This window comes from Capsicum annuum, chromosome 1 (genome assembly GCF_002878395.1).
Source record: "Capsicum annuum cultivar UCD-10X-F1 chromosome 1, UCD10Xv1.1, whole genome shotgun sequence".
Taxonomy (NCBI): Eukaryota; Viridiplantae; Streptophyta; class Magnoliopsida; order Solanales; family Solanaceae; genus Capsicum; species Capsicum annuum.
In genome coordinates, this window is record NC_061111.1 from 254,111,724 (window position 1) to 254,134,012 (window position 22,289).

General features: G+C 41.8%; 1 protein-coding gene across 1 annotated transcript; it reads right to left on the reverse strand.

The window, feature by feature from the left end:
• Positions 1-15,592: 15,592 nt before the first annotated feature.
• Positions 15,593-18,979, reverse strand: LOC107851386 (non-specific lipid transfer protein GPI-anchored 7). Its single transcript, XM_016696388.2, has 3 exons — positions 18,492-18,979; positions 17,642-17,683; positions 15,593-15,776 (listed from the first exon to the last, which is right to left on the reverse strand). The coding sequence occupies exons 1-3, from the start codon at positions 18,799-18,801 to the stop codon at positions 15,685-15,687; spliced, it is 444 nt and encodes a 147-aa protein (XP_016551874.1). The 5' UTR covers positions 18,802-18,979; the 3' UTR covers positions 15,593-15,684.
• Positions 18,980-22,289: the final 3,310 nt, after the last annotated feature.

A 22,289-nucleotide genomic window follows, 5' to 3' on the forward strand; every position in this document is an offset into this window, starting at 1 on the left:
TCCACAACACACCCGAACCCCGGGCCCATACCCAAAACCGTGGGTTATAGCACACCGATTTAGCCCCAAAATGCCTCGTTCTCTCCGTTTCACCCATTTGTCCACCCAAAAGGACACGAAAATTTAAACAAGCCATACTGCGACGATCCCCAACCTCCCTGGCACGCCTCAGACGATTTTCTGCCCACAGCTCGCTCGAACCTCGGGTCCACCCTCGAAACCGTGGGGCAAATCGATTTAGCCTAAAAATGTCTCGTTCACGCTGTTTTGCCCGTTTGTCAACCCAAATAGCTACAAAAAATTTAAACGGACCATACTGGGATGATCCCCAACCTCCCTGGTATGCCTCAGTCTGTTTTCGGCCCACAACACTCCCAGACATCGAGCCCACCCCCAAAACCGTGGGCTATAGCACAACGATTTATCTCGAAAATGCCCTGTTCGCGCCGTTTCGCCCGTTTATTCGTACAAATGGTCAAGCAAAATTAAACGGACCACACTAGGACGATCCCTAACCTCCCTGGCACGCTCCGATTGATTTTTAGCCCACAGCACGCCCGGATCCCGGGCCCACCCCCAAAACCATGGGCTATAGCACACTGATTTAGCCCGAAAATGCCTCGCTTACGCCATTTCGCCCGTTTGTCCACCCAAATGGCCACGAAAATTTAAACGAACCACATTGGGACGATCCCTAACCTCTCTGGCATGCCCTAGTAGATATTTGTCCAGTAGCAAGCCCAGACCCCGGCCCAAACCTGAAAAAACCATGGGCTATATCACACTGATTTAGCCCAAAAATACCCCGTTCGCGCCGTTTCGCCCGTTTGTCCACCCAAATAGTCACGAAAATTTAAACAGACCACACTAGGACGATCCCTAACCTCCCTCACATGCCCTGGTCAATTTTCGGCCTGCATCACGCCCGAACCCCTGGCCCACCCCAAAACCGTGAGCTATAGCACACTAATTTGGCCCAAAAATGTCTCATTCTTGCTGCTTCGCCCGTTTGTCCACCCAAATGGTCACAAAAAATTAAATGTACCACACTGGGATGATCCCCAACCTCCCTAGCACACCCCGATCAATTTTTAGCCCACAACATGCCTGAACCCCGGGCCCACCCTTGAAATCGTAGGCTTTAGCACACTGATTTGGCCCAAAATTGCACTGTTCATGCTGTTTTGCCCATTTATCTATACAATTGGCCACGAAAATTTAAACGGACTATACTAGGACTATCCCCAACCTCCCTGGCACGCTCCGATCGATTTTTGATCCACAACACGCTCGAACCCTGGGCCCAGCCCCAAAACCGTGGCTATAGCACACCGATTTAGCCCAAAAATTCTCCGTTCACACCGTTTCGCCCGTTTGTCTACCTAAATCGCCACAAAAATTTAAACGAACCATACTGCGATGATCCCCAACCTCCCTGACACGCCCCGATCAATTTTTGACCCACAACATGCATGAACCCCGGGCCCACCCCCAAAACCGTGGGCAATAGCAAACTGATTTGGCCCAAAAATGCTCCGTTCGCGCCGTTGGTCAACCCAAAGAGCCACAAAAATTTAAATGGACCATACTGGGATGATCCCCGACATCCCTGGTATGCCTCGGTTGATTTTCAGCCCACAGCACGCCCGGACCCTGAGCCAGCCCAAAACCGTGGGTTATAACACACCAATTTGGCTCGAAAATGCCTCGTTGGCGTTATTTCGCCCGTTTATTCATACAAATGGTCAAGAAAAATTAAACGGACCACACTAGGACGATCCCCAACCTCCCTGACATGCTCCGATCAATTTTTAGCCCACAACACGCCCGAATCTCGGGACCACACCCAAAATTGTTGGCAATAGCACACTGATTTGGCCCGAAAATGCCCCGTTCGCGTCGTTTCGCCCGTTTGTCCAACCAAATGTTCACAAAAAATTAAACGGACCACATTGGGATGATCCCCAACTTCTCTGGCACGCCCCGATCGATTTTTAGCCCACAGCATGCCCGGATCCCTGGCCCACCCCCAAAACTGTGAGCTATAGCACACCAATTTGGCCCGAAAGTGCCTCATTCACGTTGTTTCGCCTATTTGTCCGCCCAAATGGCCACCAGAAATTAAATGGATCTCACTGGGATGATCTCCAATCTCTTTGGCACAGCCCGGTCGATTTTTGTCCCACAACACGTCCGAACCCCTGGCCCACCCCCAAAACCGTATGCAATAACACACTAATTTTGCCCCAAAATGCCCTGTTCGCGCTGTTTTGTTCGTTTGTCAACCCAAATGGCCACGAAAAATTAAACGAAACATACTGGAACGATCCCAACCTCCCTGAAATTCCCCGGTTGATTTTCATCCCATAGAACGCCTTGACCCCGGGCCCACCCCCAAAACCGTGGGTTATAGCTCACCGATTTGGCTCGAAAATGGCCCATTCGTGCCGTTTCACCCGCTTGTCCTCCAAAATGGATAAAAAAATTTAAACGGACCACACTGAGATGATCCCCAACCTCCCTGGCACGCCCCAGTCGATTTTTGGCCCACAGCACACCCGAATCCCGTATCCACCCTCAAAATCGTGGGCTAGCACACTAATTTGGCCCGAAAATACCCCGTTTGCATTGTTTCACCCGATTGTCTACCCAAATGAACATGAAAATTTAAACGGATCACACTGGGATGATCCCCAACCTCCCTGGCATGCGCCGATCGATTTTTGTCCTACAGCATGCCCGGACCCCAAGCTTACCCCCGAAACTGTGGGCTATAGCACTCCGATTTGGCCCAAAAATATCTCGTTTCTGTTGTTTTGCCTGTTTGTCCACCCAAATGGCCACGATAAATTAAACGGACCATACTTGGATGATCCCCAACCTCCCTGGCATGCCCCAGTCAATTTTTGGCCCACAGCGCGCTTGTACCCTGAGTCCACCCCCGAAACCGTTGGTTATAGCAAATCGATTTGGCCCAAAAATACCTCATTCGCTACGTTTCGCATGTTTGTCTACCCAAATGGCCACATAAATTTAAATGGTCTACAATGGGATGATCACCAACCTCCCTGGCACACCCAAGTCGATTTTCAGCCAATAGCACGCCCAGACCATGGTCCTACCTCCAAAACCGAGGGCTATAGCACACCGAGTTGGCCTAAAAATGCTCCGTTCGCACTGTTTCGTCTATTTGTCGACCTAAACGGCCGCAAAAAATTAAAGGACCACGCTGGGATGATCCCCAACCTCCCTGGCATGCCCCGATCGATTTTTGGCCCACAACACATCCGAACTCTGGGCCCACCCCTAAAATCATGGGCTATAGCACACTGATTTGGCCTGAAAATGCCCCATTCGCGTAGTTTCTCCCGTTTGTCCTCCGAAATGGTCACAAAAAGTTAAACGAACCATACTGGGACGATCCCCAAACTCCTAGCTCACCCCGATCAAATTTTGGCCTAAAGCACGCCCGGACCCCAGGCCCACCCCCAAAATTGTGGGCTATAGCACACTGATTTGGCTAAAAAATGCTCCGTTCTCACCGTTTCGCTCGTTTGTCCACCCAAATGGCCACAAAAATTTAAATGGACCACACTGGGATGAACCCTAACCTCAGTGGCATCCCCCGATCAATTTTTGGCCCATAACACTCTCAAATTCTGGGCCCACCCCCAAAAACGAAGGCTATAGCACACTGATTTGGCCCGAAAATGCATCATTCACGCCGTTTAGCCCGTTTGTCCAACCTATTGGCCATGAAAATTTAAACAGACCACACTGGGACGATCCTCAATGTCCTTGGCATGCCCCGATCGATTTTCGGCACACATCACGCTTGGACCCCAGGCCCACCCCCAAAACCGTGAGATATAGCACACCCATTTGGCTCAAAAATGCCCCGTTCACATTATTTTACCCGTTTTTTACCCAAATAGCCACGACAAATTATACGAACCACACTAGGATAATCCTCAACCTCCCTGGCACGCCCCAATCAATTTTTGACCCACAACACGCTCGAACCCTGGGCCCACCCCCAAAAATGTAGGTTATAGCACACCGATTTAGCCCGAAAATGCCTCTTTCGCGCCGTTTGGCCCGTGTGTCCACCTAAATAGCTAGGAAAATTTAAACGAACCACACTGGGATGATCCCCAACCTCGCTGGTATGCCTCGGTCGATTTTCAGCCCATAGCACGCCCGAACCCTGGGCCCAACCCCAAAACCGTGGGCTATAGTACACTGATTTTGCTAAAAAATGCCCCGTTCAAACCGTTTCGCCCGTTTGTCCACCCAAATGGCCACGAAAATTTAAACGGACCACACTGATACGATCCCCAACCTCCCTGGCATGCCTCGATCAATTTTTGGCTCATTGCACGTCCGAACCGCGGGCCCACCCCCAAAATCGTGGACTATAGCACACTGATTTTGCTCGAAAAAGCCCCGTTCGTGCCGTTTTGTCTGTTTGTCCGCACAAATGGCCACGAAAGTTCAGACGGACCACAATGGGACGATCCCCAACCTCCCTGTCACGCCCTTGTCAATTTTTAGCCATCAGCACGCCCCGACCCAGGGCCCACCCCTGAAACCGTGGGGTATAGCATACCGATTTGGCTTGAAAATACCCCATTCATGCCGTTTCGCCCGTTTGTCCACCCAAATGCCCACGAAAAACTAAACGAACCACACTGGGACGATCCCAAACCTTCCTGGCATGCCCCGATCAATTTTTGGCCCACAATACACCTGAACCCCGGGTCTACCCCCGAAACCATGGGCTATAGCACACCGATTTTGCCCGAAAACACTCCATTCGCGCCGTTTTGCCCGTTTGTTCACCCAAATGAAATGAACCACACTTGAACGATCCCCAACCTCCCTATCACGCCCTGGTTGATTTTCTGCCCACAGCATGTCCGGACACCAGGCCCACCCCTAAAATTGTAGGCTATAGCAAATTGGTTTTGCTAGAAAATGCTCCGTTCGCGTCGTCTCGCCCGTTTGTCAATCCAATGGCCTAGAAAAATTAAACGGACCATACTGGGACAATTTCCCACCTCCCTGGCATGCTCCGATCAATTTTTGGCCCACAGAACGCCCGGGCCCCAGGCTCACTCCCAAAACCGTGGGCTATAGCACACCGATTTGGCAAAAAAAAATGTCTCGTTCGCACCATTTCGCCCTTCTATCCACCCAAAAGGCACAAAAAATTAAACGGATCACACTGGGACGATCCCCAACCTTCCTGGCACACCCCGACCAATTTTCGGGCCACAGTACGCCAGGACCCTTGGCCCACCCCCAAAATCGTGGGCTATAGCACACTGATTTTGCCCAAAAATGCCCCATTCACATTGTTTTTCCTGTTTGTACACTCAAATGGCCACAAAAATTTAAACGGATCTCAGTGGGATGATCCCAAACCTCCCTGGAAAGCTTCGATCAATTTTTGGCCCGCAACACGCCCGATCCTCAGATTCACCCCTGAAATCGTGGACTATAGCTCACCGATTTGTTACGAAAATGTCCCATATACACCGTTTCACCCGTTTGTCAACCCAAATGGCCATAAAAATTTAAATAGACCACACTGGGATGATCCACAACCTCCCTGGCAAGCCCCGGTTGATTTTCGATCCACAACACGCCTGAACCCCGGGCCCCTAAAAATGCCCCGTTCGCGCCGTTTTACCCGTTTGTCCACCCAAATGACCACAAAAATTTAAATGGACCACACTGGGACGATCCCCAACCTCCACGACACACCCCGATCGATTTTTGACCCACAGTACGCTCGGACCCGGGGCCCACCCTAAAAATCGTGCGCTATAACACATCGATTTAGCTCGAAAATGCCCCGTTTGTACACCCAAATGGCCACGAAAAATTAAACGGACCACACAAGGATGATCCCCAACCTCCCCTGTACGCCCCGATCAATTTTTGGACCACAACACGTCTGGACCCTGGGTCCACCCCCAAAATTGTGGGCCATAACACACCAATTTAGCCCAAAAATGCCCTGCTCGCGCTATTTCACCCATTTATCACCCCAAATAGCCACGAAAATTTAAACGAACAACACTAGGATGATCCCGAACCTCCCTGGCATGCGCCGGTAAATTTTTGGCCCACAGCATGCCCGGACTACGGGCCCATCCCCGAAACCGTGGGCTAAGAACACAGATTTTCCTCGAAAATACCCCATTCGCGCCGTTTCGCCCGTTTGTCCACCCAAATGGCCACAAAAATTTAAACAGACAACACTGGATGATACTCAACCTCCCTAGCACGCCCTGGTCGATTTTTGGCACACAGCACGCCCGAACCTCGGGCTCACCCCCAAAATCGTGGGTTATAGCACACTGATTTTGCTCGAAAAATGCCCTGTTCGAGCCATTTTGCCCGTTTGTCCACCCAAATGACCACGAAAATTTAAACGAACCACACTAGGACGATCCCAACCTCCCTGGCACGCCCCGATCAATTTTTGTCCCACAACACGTCCGGACCTTGGGCCTACCCCCAAAACTGTGGGCTATAGCATACCAATTTGGCAGAAAAATTCCTCGTTCGCACCGTTTTGCCTGTTTGTCCACCCAAATGGCCACGAAAAATTGTATAGACCACATTGGGACGATCTCCAACCTCCCTATCATGCCCCAGTCGATTTTAGGCCCACAGAACGCTCGGACCCCAAGCCCACCCCTGAAACTGTGGCCTATAGCACACCGATTTGGCTCGATAACGCCCCGTTCGCGCCGTTTTACCCATTTGTCCACCCAAATGGCCATAGTAAATTAAACAGACCACATTGGGACGATCACCAACCTCCCTGGCATGCCTCAGTCGATATTTGGCCCATAGCACTCCCTGACCCCGGGCCACCCCCAAAACCGTGGACTATAACATACAGATTTGGCCTGAAAACAACGCGTTCGCATTGTTTTTTACGTTTGCCCACACAAATGGCCATGCAAATTTAAATGGACCATACTGAGATGATCCCCAACCTCACTAGAACGTCCTGGTCGATTATCGGCCTACAGCATGCCTGGACACCGGGCCCACCCCCAAAACGTGGGCTATAGCACACTGATTTTGCCCTAAAATGCCTTTTTCACGCTGTTTTGCCCGTTTGTCCACCCAATGGCCATGAAAAATTAAAAGGACCATACTGGGACGATCCACTACCTCTCTGGGACGCCCCTATCAATTTTTGGCCCACAGCACACCCAGACCCCGAGCCCACCCCTAAAACTGTGGGCTATAGCATACCGATTTGGCCTGACAATGCCCTGTTTGCGCCGTTTCGCCCATCTGTTCACCCAAATAGCCCCAAAAAATTAAACGGTCCATAATAGGATGATCCCCAACCTCCCTGGCTTGCCACTGTCGATTTTTACCCCACAGCACGCCTGGACCCTGAGCCCACCCCCAAAATCGTTGGCTATGGCACACCGATTTGGCCCGAAAATGCCCCGATTATGCCATTTAGCCCGTTTGACCTCCTAAATGGCCACAAAAAATTAAACGGACCACACTGAGAAGATCCCAAACCTCCCTGGCACGCCTTGGTCAATTTTTGGCCCATAACACGGCCGGACCCCGGGCCCAACCTTAAAACCGTTGGCTATAGCCCATCGATTTTGCCCGTAAATGTCCCATTCGCTCTGTTCACCCGTTTGTCAACCCAAATGGCAACAAAAATTTAAACGGACCATACTGGGATGATCCCCGACGTCCGTGGCATGCCCCGTTTAATTTTTAGCCCACAGCATGCCCGGACCCCGGGCCCACCCCCAAAATCGTGAGCTATAGCACACCAATTTGGCCCAAAATTGCCCTGTTCGCGCCATTTCGCCCGTTTGACCACCTAAATGGCCACGAATATTTAAACGGACCACATTGGGATGATATTCATCCTCTCTAGCACGTCTCGGTCGATTTTTAGCACATAGCACGCTCGAACCCTGGGCCACCCCAAAAACCGTGAGCTATAGCACAGCAATTTGGCTCAAAAATGCCCTGTTCACGTCGTGTCGTCCATTTGTCCACCCAAATGGCCACGAAAATTTAAACATACCATACTGGGACTATGCCCAACCTCCCTGGCACGCCCCGATCAATTTTTGGCCCACACCACGTCCGAACCCGGGGCCCACCCCTAAAATCGTGAGCTATAGCACACCGATTTGGCCCTAAAACACCCCGTTCGCGCCGTTTTGCCCATTTATCCACCCAAATGGCCACGAAAAGTTAAACGAACCATACTGGGACGATCTCCAACCTCCCTGGCACGCTCCAGTCTATTTTCAACCCACAACACGCCCGGACCCAGACCCACCCCCAAAACCGTAGGCTGTAGCACACCGATTTGGCTCGATAATGCCCCGTTCGCACCATTTTGCCCGTTTATCCACCCAAATAGACACGAAAATTTAGAAGGACCACACTAGGATGATACCCAACCTCCCCTGGCACACCCCAGTCGATTTTCAGCCCACAACAGGTCCTTTCCCCGGACCTACCCCTAAATCATGGGCTATAGCACACCAATTAGGCCCAAAAATTCCCCATTAATACCGTTTTGCTTGTTTGTCCACTCAAATGGCCACGAAAATTTAAACGGACCACACTAGGATGATCCCCAATTTTTCTGGCACGCCCTAGTTAATTTTCGGCCCACAGAACACCTAAGCCACGGGCCTACCCCCAATGCTGTGGGCTATAGCACACCAATTTAGCCTAAAAAATGCTACATTTGTGCTATTTTGCCCATTTACCTACTCAAATGGCCACAAAAATTTAAACGGACCATGCTGGGATGATCCCAAACCTCCCTAGCACGCCCTAGTTGATTTTCGGCCCACAACACTCCCGGAACCTGGGCCTACCCCCAAAACTGTGGGCTTTTTAGCACATCGATTTAGCTCAAAAATGCCTCATTCACGCCGGTTCGCCCGTTTATCCTCGCAAATGGCCATGAATATTTAAACAGACCACACTGGGATGATCCCCAACCTCTCTAGCACGCCCCGATCAATTTTTAGTCAACAACACGACCAAAACGCAGGCCCACCGCCAAAACCGTGGGCTATAAAACACCGAATGGGCCCAAAAATGCCCCGTTTGTGCTGTTTTGTCCTTTTGTCCACCCAAATAGCTACAAAAATTTAAACAGACCACACTGAGACGATCTCCAACCTCCGTGGCATGTCCCGATCAATTTTTGACCCACAGGACACTTAAACCCCGGTCCACCCCTAAAACCGTGGGTTATAACACACCAATTTTGCCCAAAAATGCCCAATTCGCATCGTTTCACCCTTTGCTTAACCCAAATGGCCATGAAAATTCTAAACGGACCACACTTGGATGATCCCCAACCTCTCTGGCACGCCCCGGTCAATTTTTAGCCCATAGTATGCCCGAATCTCGGGCCCAGTCCAAAACTGTGGACTATAGCACACCGATTTGGCACGAAAAATACCCCGTTAGCATCGTTTTGCCCGTTTGTCCACCCAAATATCACACAAATTTTAACGGACCACACTGGGATGATCCCCAACCTCCCTGGCATGCCCCATTTGATTTTCGGCCCACAATACTCTCGTTCCCCGAACCCACCCCTAGGACCCTAGGCTATAGCGCATCGATTAGGTCGAAAAAAGTCCCGTTCGCACCGTTCCACCCGTTTCTCCACCCAAATGGCCACGAAAATTTAAACAGACCACACTGGGACGATCCCCAACCTTCCTGGCATGCCCCGGTCGATTTTTGGCCCACCCTCAAAACCCGAGCCCACCCTCAAAACCGTAGGCTATAGCACACCGATTTAGCCCAAAATGCTCTGTTTGCACCATATCGCTTGTTTGTAAACACAAATAGCCACAAAAATTTAAACGAACCACACTGGATGATCCCCAACTCCCTGGCAAGCCCCGATTGATTTTCGGCCCACAGCACGCCTGGACCCCGGGCCCACACCTGAAACCGTATGTTATAGCACACCGATTTAGCCCAAAAATACCCCATTCGCGTCTTTTCGCCCGTTTGTCCACCTAAATGGCCATGAAAATTTAAACTAACCACACTGGGACAATCCCCAACCTCTCTGGCATGCCCCAGTCGATTTTCGGCCAACAGCACGCCTGGATCCCGGGTCCACCCCAAAAACCGCGGGCTATAGCACACCGATTTGGCCAGAAAATGCCCCGTTCATATCGTTTCGCCCATTTGTCCACCCAAATGGCCACAAAAAATTAAACAGACCATACTGGGATGATACCCAACCTCCCTGGCACGTTCCGATCAATTTTTGACCCACAGCACATCCGAACCTTGAGCCCGCGCTCAAAACCGTGGGCTATAGCACACCGATTTAGCCCAAATACACCCCGTTTGCACCGTTTCGCCCATTTTTCAACCTAAATGGCCACAAAAAATTTAAAAGGACCACACTGGAATGATCCCCAATCTCCCTGCCACGCCCTTGTTAAATTTTGGCCCACAACACGCCCGGACCCCGGGTCTGCCCCCAAAACCGTGGGGTATATCACACTAATTTGGCCTAAAATAACCCCCTTTCGCGCTGTTTCTCCCGTTTGTACACCCAAATGGCCACAAGAATTTAAACGAACCACACTGGGATGATCCCCAACCTCTCTGGCACGCCCTGGTCAATTTTTATCCCACAACATGCCCGAACTCCGAGTCCACCCCTAAAACCATGTGCTATAGCACACTAATTTGGCCCGAAAATGCCCCGTTCGAGCCATTTCGCCCGTTTGTCCAACCAAATGGCCACAAAAATTTAAACGGACCACACTGGGACGACCCCCAACCTCCCTGGCACGCCCTGATAATTTTTGACCCACAGCACGCCCGTACCCCGGGCCCTCACCCAAAACCGTGGGCTATAGCACACTGATTTACCCCAAAAATGCCCCGTTCGCTCTGTTTCGCCTGTTTGTCCACCCAAATAGCCACAAAAATTTAAACGGACGATATTGGGATGATCTCAACTTCTTCGACATGCCTCGATCGATTTTTAGCCCACAGAACACCCGAACCCCAGTCCCAACCCCAAAATCGTGGGTTATAGCACACCAATTTAGCCTGAAAATGCCCAGTTCGTGTCGTTTCGCTCGTTTGTCCACCCAATGGCCACGAAAAATTAAACGGACCATACTGGGATGATCCCCGACCTCCCTGGTACGCCCTTATTGATTTTCGGCCCATAGCACGCCTGGACCCAGGCCCACCCCCTAAATCGTGGGCTATGGCATTCCTATTTGGCCCCAAAAATGCCTTGTTTGGACCGTTTGCTCGTTTGTTCACCAAATTGGCTACTAAAAATTAAACGGACCACACTGGGACGATCCCTAACCTCCCTCGCATACCCCGATCGATTTTCGACCCACAGCACGCCCAAATCCCTGGTCCACGCATAAAACCGTGAGTTATAGCACACCGATTTGGCCCGAAAATATCCCGTTCACACTATTTTGCTCGTTTTTAGACCTAAATGGCCATGAAAATTTAAACAAACCACACTAGGATGATCTATAACCTCCCTCGCATGCCCTGGTCGATTTTTGGCCTACAGCACAACCGGGCCCCGGGTCCACCCTTAAAACCGTGAGCTATAGCACATCGATTGGCCTAAAAATTCCTCGTTCATTCCGTTTCACTCGTTTGTCCACCCAAATGGCCATAAAAAATTAAACAGACCACACTGGGATGATCCCCAACCTCCCTGGCACGCCTCAGTCGATTTTCAGCCCACAGCACGCCGAGACCCCGGGACTACCCCCAAAACTGTGCACTATTGAACACCGATTTAGCCCAAAAATTCCCTGTTCGCATTGTTTCACCAGTTTGTCCAACTAAATGGCCACGAAAAATTAAACGGACCACACTGGGACGATACCCAACCTCCATGGCACGCCCAGGTTGATTTTTGGCCCACAGCACACCCGGACCCCGGGACTCCCAAAACCGTGGGCTATAGCCCACCAATTTGGCCCAAAAATGCCCCGTTCGCACCGTTTCGCCAGTTTGTCCACCCAAATAGCCACGAAAATTTAAACGAACCATACTGGGACGATCCCCAACCTATCTGGCATGCCTTGATCAATTTTTAGCCTACAGCACGCCCGGACCCCGGGTCCACTCCTAAAACCATGGGCTATAGAACACCGATTTGGCCCGAAAATGCCCTGTTCGTGCCGTTTCTCCCGTTTATCCACCCAAATGGCCATGAAAATTTAAACGGACCACACTGGGACGATCCCCAACCTCCCTAGCACGCTCCAATTGATTTTTAGCCCACAGAACACCCATATCTCGGACCAACCCCCGAAACCGTGGGCTATAGCACACCGATTTGGCCTGAAAATGCCCCGTTCGCACCGTTTTGCTCGTTTGTCCACCCAAAGAGCCACGAAAAATTTAACGAACCATATTGGGACGATCCCCAACCTCCCTGACATGCCCCGATCAATTTTTGGTCCACAACACGCCCAAAACCCGAGCTCACTCCCGAAATCGTGGGCTATAGCACACCGATTTGGCCTGAAAATGCCCCGTTTCTGCCGTTTTGCCCACCCAAATAGCCACGAAAATTAAACGGACCACATTGGGACGATCCCCAACCTCCCGTGCATGCCCCGGTCAATTTTTGGTCCACAGCACGCCCGAACCCCGGGTTCACCCCCAAAACCGTGGGCTATAGCACACCGATTTATCTCGAAAATGTCCCATTCGCGCCGTTTCTCCCGTTTATCCACCCAAATGGCCACGAAAATTTAAACGGACCACATTGGGACGATCCCCAACCTTCCTGGCACGCCCCGGTCGATTTTCTGCCCACAGTACGCCTGGACCTTGGGTTCATCCTCAAAACCGCGAGCTATAGCACACCGAATAGAGAAGAGTACTAAATAAAGATAATTTAGTCAAATTGTCTTTTAGTTAATGTTTTTCTTAAAAAGTGTGAAACTTAAAAATATGGCAACTAAATGGGAAGGGAGGGAGTAGCTTTAAAATTATCATTTTACTCTTAATAAACTAATTTATAACCAAACAAATATTTAAAGATTATTTTAAACCACAAATTTCATAAATCTTTCTTCTTCTTTTTTCATAAACATCATGTTAAGTCAAATATGTCACATAAAATGAGACGAAGAAAATTTCAAAAATACAAAGTAAAAATGCTTCCTCCATTTCAAAATAGTTGGTCTTCTTTCTAAAAATATTTTTTTCAATTTAATTATTTTTTTTATGAAATGAAGAGAATATTAATCGGTATTTTCAATACTATTCTTATTATTAAATAACTAAACAAAGAGTATATAGTCAAATTTATATTTTTAAAGCACAATTAATAAGACTAATATGATAAATAAATTCCTAATAATTTTTTTTTAAGAAAAATATCAAATTAACAAGTATCAATTAATAAGACTAATATCCATACAACTACATATGAGTTAATTTACTCATCAATATAGTTTTAATCTTTCTAATTGCCTTGTAATTGACTACTAAGATTTAGTTCAACCTGACTTGATGATCCAGTCACTAGTAAATCTCATAATTTTATATATATATATGGGATTTATATATAAGCAACTATTAAAGACAAGTATGAAAAAAGGAAGGTTAAAGGCTAAAGGTAAGATTCCAAATAATGAATTCATTTCACTTTTAAGGTTAGTTATTCATATTAATTAGTTGTTGAGACTTTTGGTAAATTTTTACGTATAAATCTTGTATTGATTCGAAAATAATGAATTCAAATAATTTTTTTGTCAACATATTACATTCACCTTTGCAACATATTTTGGATCTCTTACTTCTTTTTTTTTGGTAACTAGGATACTTATATTAGCATCATAATAAAAGACTACAAAGAGGGATACTGTCATCATAGTATCTGCACTTCATACAATATTTACAGACTATCCATTAGTGCATAAAGTAGTACTAGTAGGAATATTTATAGATGTACTGGGCAGTAAAACTCCCAAAGTCTTCACACGTCTAGTAGCAAATTCACCTCGTTTATCGATCAGCATCCAAAAAAGTCTATCAAGTCTTGAGGAGGTGACCAAAAAGAAGTAGCAACCATGGCTGGGGTAGTAGTAGTTCAATTGGATGGTTGTGCAGTGGAGATGACTCTTCTTGCTAGGCTATCAGCTAGTCTATTCTGCTATCTGTAGATATGGATAAGTGCTGGACTACCCAGCTGTTGAAGAAGGAACCTGCAATTAGTGGCAGACCCAGACTTTTCACCAAGTAGGTTCAATATGTAAAAAAGGAATGCTGCTATAGGGCTCAAACCCACGACCCAGATATCAAGATTTGAACACACGATCATTGGACTAGCAACTTCACCTGTTAGAAGTAAAGGCTTTACAGCTTTTACTAATTCTTAAAAGTTTTTTAAAAAAAGGAATGCAGCTATAGGGAGGCTCGAACCGGCAACCTAGGTATTAAGTATGAACACGCAATCACTGGACTAGCCACTTCACTTTTTTACAGTGGGTTCAAAATTAAATATATACTTTTATACTTATAAAAACTGATTATATATACACATATACATGGTGTAATTTTTCAAAAAAATGGGTTCATATTAACCCACTTGAACCAAAGTGGGTCTGTCCCTGGCTGCAATCACACAAGAGTGTAGAGCTGTCAGTATTTATATTTGCATCATTTAGCATAGTAGTGAGATGTTCCGCATTCATATTTATTTCTAGAGGTTTCAGATTATGCTACTGCTTTTGGGGTTTGATAGCCCCACATGATACCAATATTCTGTAGCTAAGCTCAGTGACGGACGCAAGATTTAAGAAGTGTGGGTGCTTATTATAGGAAAAAAAATAAAAAATTATCTAAACCAGGTTTGAAGCCGAGCACACTTACCAATGCAGAGCCTTAAAAACTAACCTATATGCCAGTGCACCTAGCCAACTTCTTGTTTAATGGGTGTTTTTATATAATTTATACTTATTTTCGTATATTTTTAATGTAATTATATCTATTTCGCGTCAAATTTAGTGGGTGCCGGAGCACCCAAAAACTATGCATAGGTCCGCCCCAGGCCTAAGCCTATATCAGAATATCTAATTGATTGATTTCTCACTTTTGAATCAATACAAAGTTCATTTGGACATGATTTACATTTTGTAGCATATGTATTTATATTTTTATAATAACAGTTTGCAAAAATATAAAATACATTTCAATTATAAGATAAGTAAAAATCATATGTATTTGTATTTTTATAGTAACAGTTTGCAAAAATACAAAATACAATTTGTTATATTATGTTCATATTTCTGAATTTTGCCGATTGGAAATTTCGGCAAAGTCAAACATGACATGTTGATTATTAGGATTTTTCGAAAAATATCTCACTTCATTAATACATTCATTAATTGGAGCAATAACGATAAATTTTTTTTATTTTTTATTTTTTAAAAAAAGGTGATAAATGCTTCTTATTTTCTAAAGCATCAAACATCTTGAAACAAATTTAATTTATCAAAACGACTAATATTTAGAACATAAATAATAATTAAGTATACCAAATCCTTATATCAAGAATGTAACACTAGACAAAATTATAAAATGATTGAGTGAAACGAACAACAATACATGTAGCTAAGCAAGCATCAAAGAAGCACAAAGTACAACAAAAATTGACATTCCACTCCATGTAAATTTGTTTACTCCATTGCTTCCTCCCGGTGTAGCTGTAAATTATTTCATTAAAGATAAAATTGTTAGAAAGATTTCCTGAAAAAATACGTAAGTATATAAAATGTGATGGCTCTTCTGGATATATACAAGCACAAATTTTACTTAAAGATAAGCATCCAGTACCTCCTCGAACTATGGTTAAAGTTGCTACGACACACTCTAATTTTACAGCGGTCCTATTACCCCTGAACTCAATTTTAGCGTTATTTTGTCACTCTTTCATGCTGATGTGGTACTTTTATTACATAAAATGAGACTCACATCAAAGGTGTCACGTCAATCAAAAAGTGTCACGTCAGCTAAAAAGGGTGATAAAAATACGCTAAAATTGAGTTCAGGAAAATCATAGGATCCCTGTGAAGCTGGAGTTGCCATACAAATTTGAAAAGAAAACGAAATTAATCAAGAAAAGTTACCGTGCACTAAAAATACAGTAAAAAAACATGCCTTCACAAAGCAAAAACTTATCATTATACAATATTTATACCAAACTAATGAGTGCAAGATATATAAAACATATCTTTACACAGTAAAAGTTAATCATTGTCTGATATTTATACCAAACTAATAAATACAAGATATATATATTTTTCGCTCACGCATTTATCATGGCATCTATTCTCACTTAAATTAACTATTATAGTGAAATTGATTGTTTTGGGGTAAATATCTAGTATGGATAAGTAGGGGTGTGCAAAAATCGAACCGACCGATAAATCGAACCGATAAAAATATTATTGGTCTATTGTTATTGGGTTAACGGGTTTTTCATGGTTTTATAAAAAAAAATTATTAGGTTATTGGTTTGGTTCGATTTTTTCTTATTGGGTTATTAGGTAAACTGATAACCCAATAAGAATATATATATATATATATATATATATGACTTATTATATATTTCTCTTTTATTTCTATAAATTAACAAACCAATTATTTCAATTATACAAACTATTAATTTCTCCTAACAACATTTAGTTCAAACCTGAAGACTTTTGTAAATTTTAAACACATCATGTAGGATTTTTCGTTGCAACTAAGATTTGTTTTTTTTTCACGTTAGTTACTACTATTTTTATTTTATGCGTATTTTCTTACTGGTTAAATCGAAAATCGAACCGTTAAGGACTAAAAACTGATAAACCGAAAACTGATAAAAAATATCTTATTGGTTTGGATATTGGTTTAGCATATTTAAAAACCAAAAACCGAACCAATAATATGTAACATCTAACCAAACCGACCGATGCACACCCCTACGGATAGGTGGTTACCTTAAAAATTTCTTTAGAATTTGTGGTTTTAAACATGTTATGACATGTACAAAAGATAGATTTTTTAAAATAATTAATTACATATCTAATCAAACTATAGCATGTTATATTATATAACATATAAACTGAAATGTGAAGAGAATATTTAATTGTATATAATATATTTCTTTAGTGAACTAAAACAAATAAAACTTCTTTTCTTATTTTCCTAGTCCAACATTTAATTGCGTATGACTATTATTCAGTAGAAAATTATTGCAAAGTTGAACAAGTAATTGAATACAGCTATTATGTCATTTTCAATATTGGTGTACTAGATTGAACAAAGACCAATTCAATATTCCAATTTTGAAGCAATTATTTTGACTATTAAAACTAAAATAAAGTATACAACTTCTTTATAATAATGAAATAAATTAATGAAACACAAGTACTAATTGGTTGCAAAAAGGGACAATGTTTCATCATCAATAAATAAATAAGAAATAGAATTTGGTGTGTATAGGTCTAATTTGGGATAATTAATTGATGAATATTTGTTATTGGTAAGAAATATAAAAATGAAAAATTAATTTATTCTTAGTTACCTGGGGGTGGCAAGCCTTGAGAATTTGGACCTGGAGCAGCACCTATAAACAAAAACAAATAATTAAAACACTAATTTCTCAATTTTTAATCATAGATCTCGAATTTAAATTTTAAAAATAGTCATAATAAAATGCACTTTCATACTTTTACTAATTGTAAAAGTTTTCTCACCACCCAAATAATAGTGTAGCTCATTTCTTCTAGAGAAAGTTACAATGTTGAACTAATTATTATCCCCTTTACCCCTCCCCCCCAAAAAAAATTCAAAAAATCCAATGATCTAACTAATCAAGATTTACGTCGCATAAGACTCATTGTTCTTAAAACTCGAACTCAAAACTTTTGTTTTGGAGTAACGAAATCTCATACATCTCATCACACTCAGGGCCGTTACTTCTGCAACAACATACTCAGTATATTTTCATATAATAGGGTCTGAGAAGAGTAAATGTACGGATGCAGTCCATATATACCACTACCTCGGAGGTGAAACAGAGAGGCTGTTTCTGATAGAAACCCCAGCTCAAAACAAAAGCAGATTATATAGAAATGGTAAAAGAACAAGAAACAATTCTACAACAACATACCCCAGTATGTTCCCACATAATGGGGTCTGGGAAAGGTAAGTGTACGCATGCAGTCCGTACCATCACCTCAAAGGTGAAATAGAGAGGCTGTTTCCGAGAGACCCTCGGCTCAAAACAAAAACAGTTTATATAGAAATAGTAAAGGAACAAGAAACAACAAATATTTAGCATAGAAAATAAGCATTACCTCTGAATAAACCCTAGCCGACACGAATTCAAACTAGTCAGACTCCAATGAAAAAAAAAAAACCATCACACATACCTTTACAAGAACTGATATCACCAGGGATATTACAAGCTTTAGGAAGTGCAAGTGCTTGAGTAACATTAATACCAAGTGAAGGCAACAATGTTGGATTCTCATACAATTTACATAAACAATCTAAATCTTGTGTTATTGCTTCTCTCAATGGATCACAACACTCTGCTGGTGGTCTTGATGAGTTAAGGTATGGTGCACATGGCACTAATTTCGAGGCACACGACGGCGGCGTTTGGGCTTCCAGCCCAATCATCGCCGCCGCCGTCAATGCCACCATGATTACAACAAACATTTTGGAAGTAAACATCATGTTTGTTTGTTCTTCTTTGTGTTTAATTTGTGTATTGTGTTGTGTTTTGTGTATGTTTGAAATTTTGGTGGCTATACTTATAGGAGTGGTTGGTTGGGTTTTATTATAAATACTTGTAGTTGGGAATATATGTTTTAGTCATGTTAATATCTTTCCTCCCGACCTACGAGGTAGGTGTAAGGTTTGTATATACAGCGGGAAACTCAGTATTTAGTAGTCATGTGTGTCCAGAATATTGACGAAGCTACCTTTGCTCCAGAGGAAATCCCCTTCGGCGGAAAATTATATTGTTTTTATATTATTTTTACATGGTTAAAAAGTTTTTTTATGCATATATAGTAGATGTCGCACCTCCTTCGATTAGTTCGTATATTTATTTCTAAACCCCCTCAATGAAAATTCTGGCTCCGCCACTGGTCCGAAAGGTCCGAACACATATATTGACGCCCAAAAGTTTAAAGTTCTGCCAGAAAATTAAAGCACCGATCTATCTTCTTGATTTACTGAGTGTTTTTCTAAGTCTTATACGAATTTTTACACATTTTTTATATAACTATACCTAATTTGCACGGCATTTAACGGATATATGCCGGAGCACTCCAAAATTGGTCTTAAGTTCGCCCCTGTGTATTTATTGTTTCCTTTTGAGATTTCACTTTGTGGAACTATATACGGTGCATATATTGTTAGCGTTATTGACATTTTAATACCTTTACGAGAAAGAAACTCATTTTAAGTTAAGGTGTATATTTACGTCATTTTTTCGTATTTAGAATTAAGCGGGATCAAAAAATTAAGAATTATTAGAACTACTCATTTTAAAGCCATTTTTAAAACGTAACTAGCAAATTTATGTCAAAGTCTTCGGTCTTCTACGCGCATTTGGGCGAAACTCAAATAGACTTTTCAAAAAAATAAGACAAAACAATTTTTTGGGTTACCATACTTCTACACACTTTTTTTTTTTTTTTTTTTTCGTTTCGCATTGATTCTTATATTATATATAGATCAATGTTTACAGGAAATTAATTTGTGACAGGGCCACTATACAAAAACACTGATATTAATATCAGTTGCCCCTCTATTGCTAGTATTTATATCATGATAAGTAAGAGTATTGATATTATACAGCGTCTGAATAGACGTTGCTATTCTAACTGTCTGACATGATAAGCCTCCATTTTTATCAGCCTGCAAAATATCCAAAACGAATGGTGGTGGGTCCCACATTAACATAATAGTAGTAGATAAAAAAAAAGGTTTTAATGTGGATAAGTACTTGACATCCAAGGGCACATATCGTTGACTAAGTCATCGTGATGGAAGAGTCGTGATAACCGTTTTGGTCCTTTGGAGTACAATTTGGATAGAATCATTTATAAATGAGTTAAATATGCGATAATATACTGTAAGGAGTCATTTGGTGTGAGGTATAAATTATAATAGTCCCGGAATAAATTATGGAATTATTTTATCCCGCATGTTTGATTGATGGGATAAGTTAGTCAAGGAATTAGTTATCCCACCATTTATGTTTTAGTAATAGAATAAGTTATCCATATATCAAAATTAATTATCTCGGGATAACTTGTTCCCAACCAAACGACCCCTAAGTGCTACAAAGTAATCTTGTTATCACAATCAATTTTGTGCACAAATAGTGCATAAACTTTTACACTATCAAATGAAATTTATTAACTAATATGAAATGGAGGGAGAATATTATAGATGTCGAATATGATTGAATATTTTCGTATGTTTATTTATTTATATCTAAATTCCCTTAATTTTAATTATGACTATATCAATATATAGTACTATGTAAAAAGTAGTTTACATGACCAGGTCAACTACGTAAATGACACGATGACTTGAAAAGTGATATATACACACTATATATAATAATTATAATAATAATAATACAATATATATGAGAAAGTGAAAGGAAATTGTTGTTTTTTGTGTGTGGTTTTTTTTCTTTTGGGTGTGTGAAAGACTTGACAATTATTTCCATCTTTCACACCCTAAATTTCCTTTTGTTACAATTTGTGATTGTAGTTCGAATTTCGAGACTCAAACGAGTTTTTTCTATTTGTTGTAATTTTTTTTATATTTTAATTATTAATTATTATAATTTATATATTTTATCTCAAATTATTCATCGTATTTCTCTTTTAACATGTTTATTAAAAGATATTAATTTGAAGAGATTTTTAACTATTTTATCCTTATTGTAATCTTTCTTCATTAAATATTTACTCTATTGAGTTATTTGTTGTCTTCAAGAACAATCAGTACTATAGATAAAATGAAAATAATATGCTTTCCATATGATTTTACTTGTTACTGATTTCCTAATTGTATTTCTATTTTTATTTGTAATTTTTGACATACCAAGAAAAGACAACTTTTTTTTTTCTGTTTTATCCTTAGCGTTAATTGTCTTTTCTTCAAATTAATTTTAAGATACAATATAAACATCATTTAATATGGATATTATGATAAAATAACTATGTTATTATTTTTTTCTTCATTAATGTGCCAAATCAAATCGTGTCATATGTAAAATCGAACACAGGGAGCAATAATTAATTTTTGTCTTGAACTTTTAAAATGACAAATAATTTGAGACGACTATTTTTAAAAATTATGACAACTAACTTGATACCGCGAGAGTAGTATTTTTTTTATGTAGTCTCTAAATATATGAAATCTTAATTCAAAAAGCTTATAAATTTTATGTTCAAATTCACAGCCAAAATTAAGAAATTTGACTCTTAAAAATTGAAATATGATGCATAAATTGAGACAAAAAAAATATAACTATAAATGCACTTTTTTTTTTTTTTGTAAATATAAGCTTATTTAAATTATTTTTTCATTAAATAGTATAATTTTATTGCAATAAACTAAAAATTGAATAATCTTATGTGAAATTAATCATTTTATAATCTTAGACTATATATTCTTTAATTTGTTCCCAACTAAATTCTATTCTTTCTTCTGCGTGGTCAATGTTCATCCTTCTCTCTCTTATCTAAACACTAGTTACAAATAGCCTGTGTAAGGCACCTACCCAATAAATATTTTTTTAAAAGTTATTTTAATTATTTGATTTATAATATTTTAAAAAAAATATATAATAATTTATTTTTTAAAAATATTTTAATCTATTAGCTATTGCAATTTATAATACTTCTTATGTAATTTTTAAATAATATATATCGCTCTCATTGACCAAAATTTTGTGGCACTGATAGTTAATTACATTTTTTATATACTTTAAGTTTTTAAATTACTGTGATGTATAATATTTTTTTCTTCTTTTCCATTTTAAGTGTCATAATGCTTAGATAAACGTAATAATTAATTATAAATGATATAGTAAAGTTACGTGTCTTAATGATTCAAGGCAACTAATTAGAAGTGATATAACAAAATTACAATAAAACATACTTGTGAAATTTTTTTGATTAACTTATCATTTT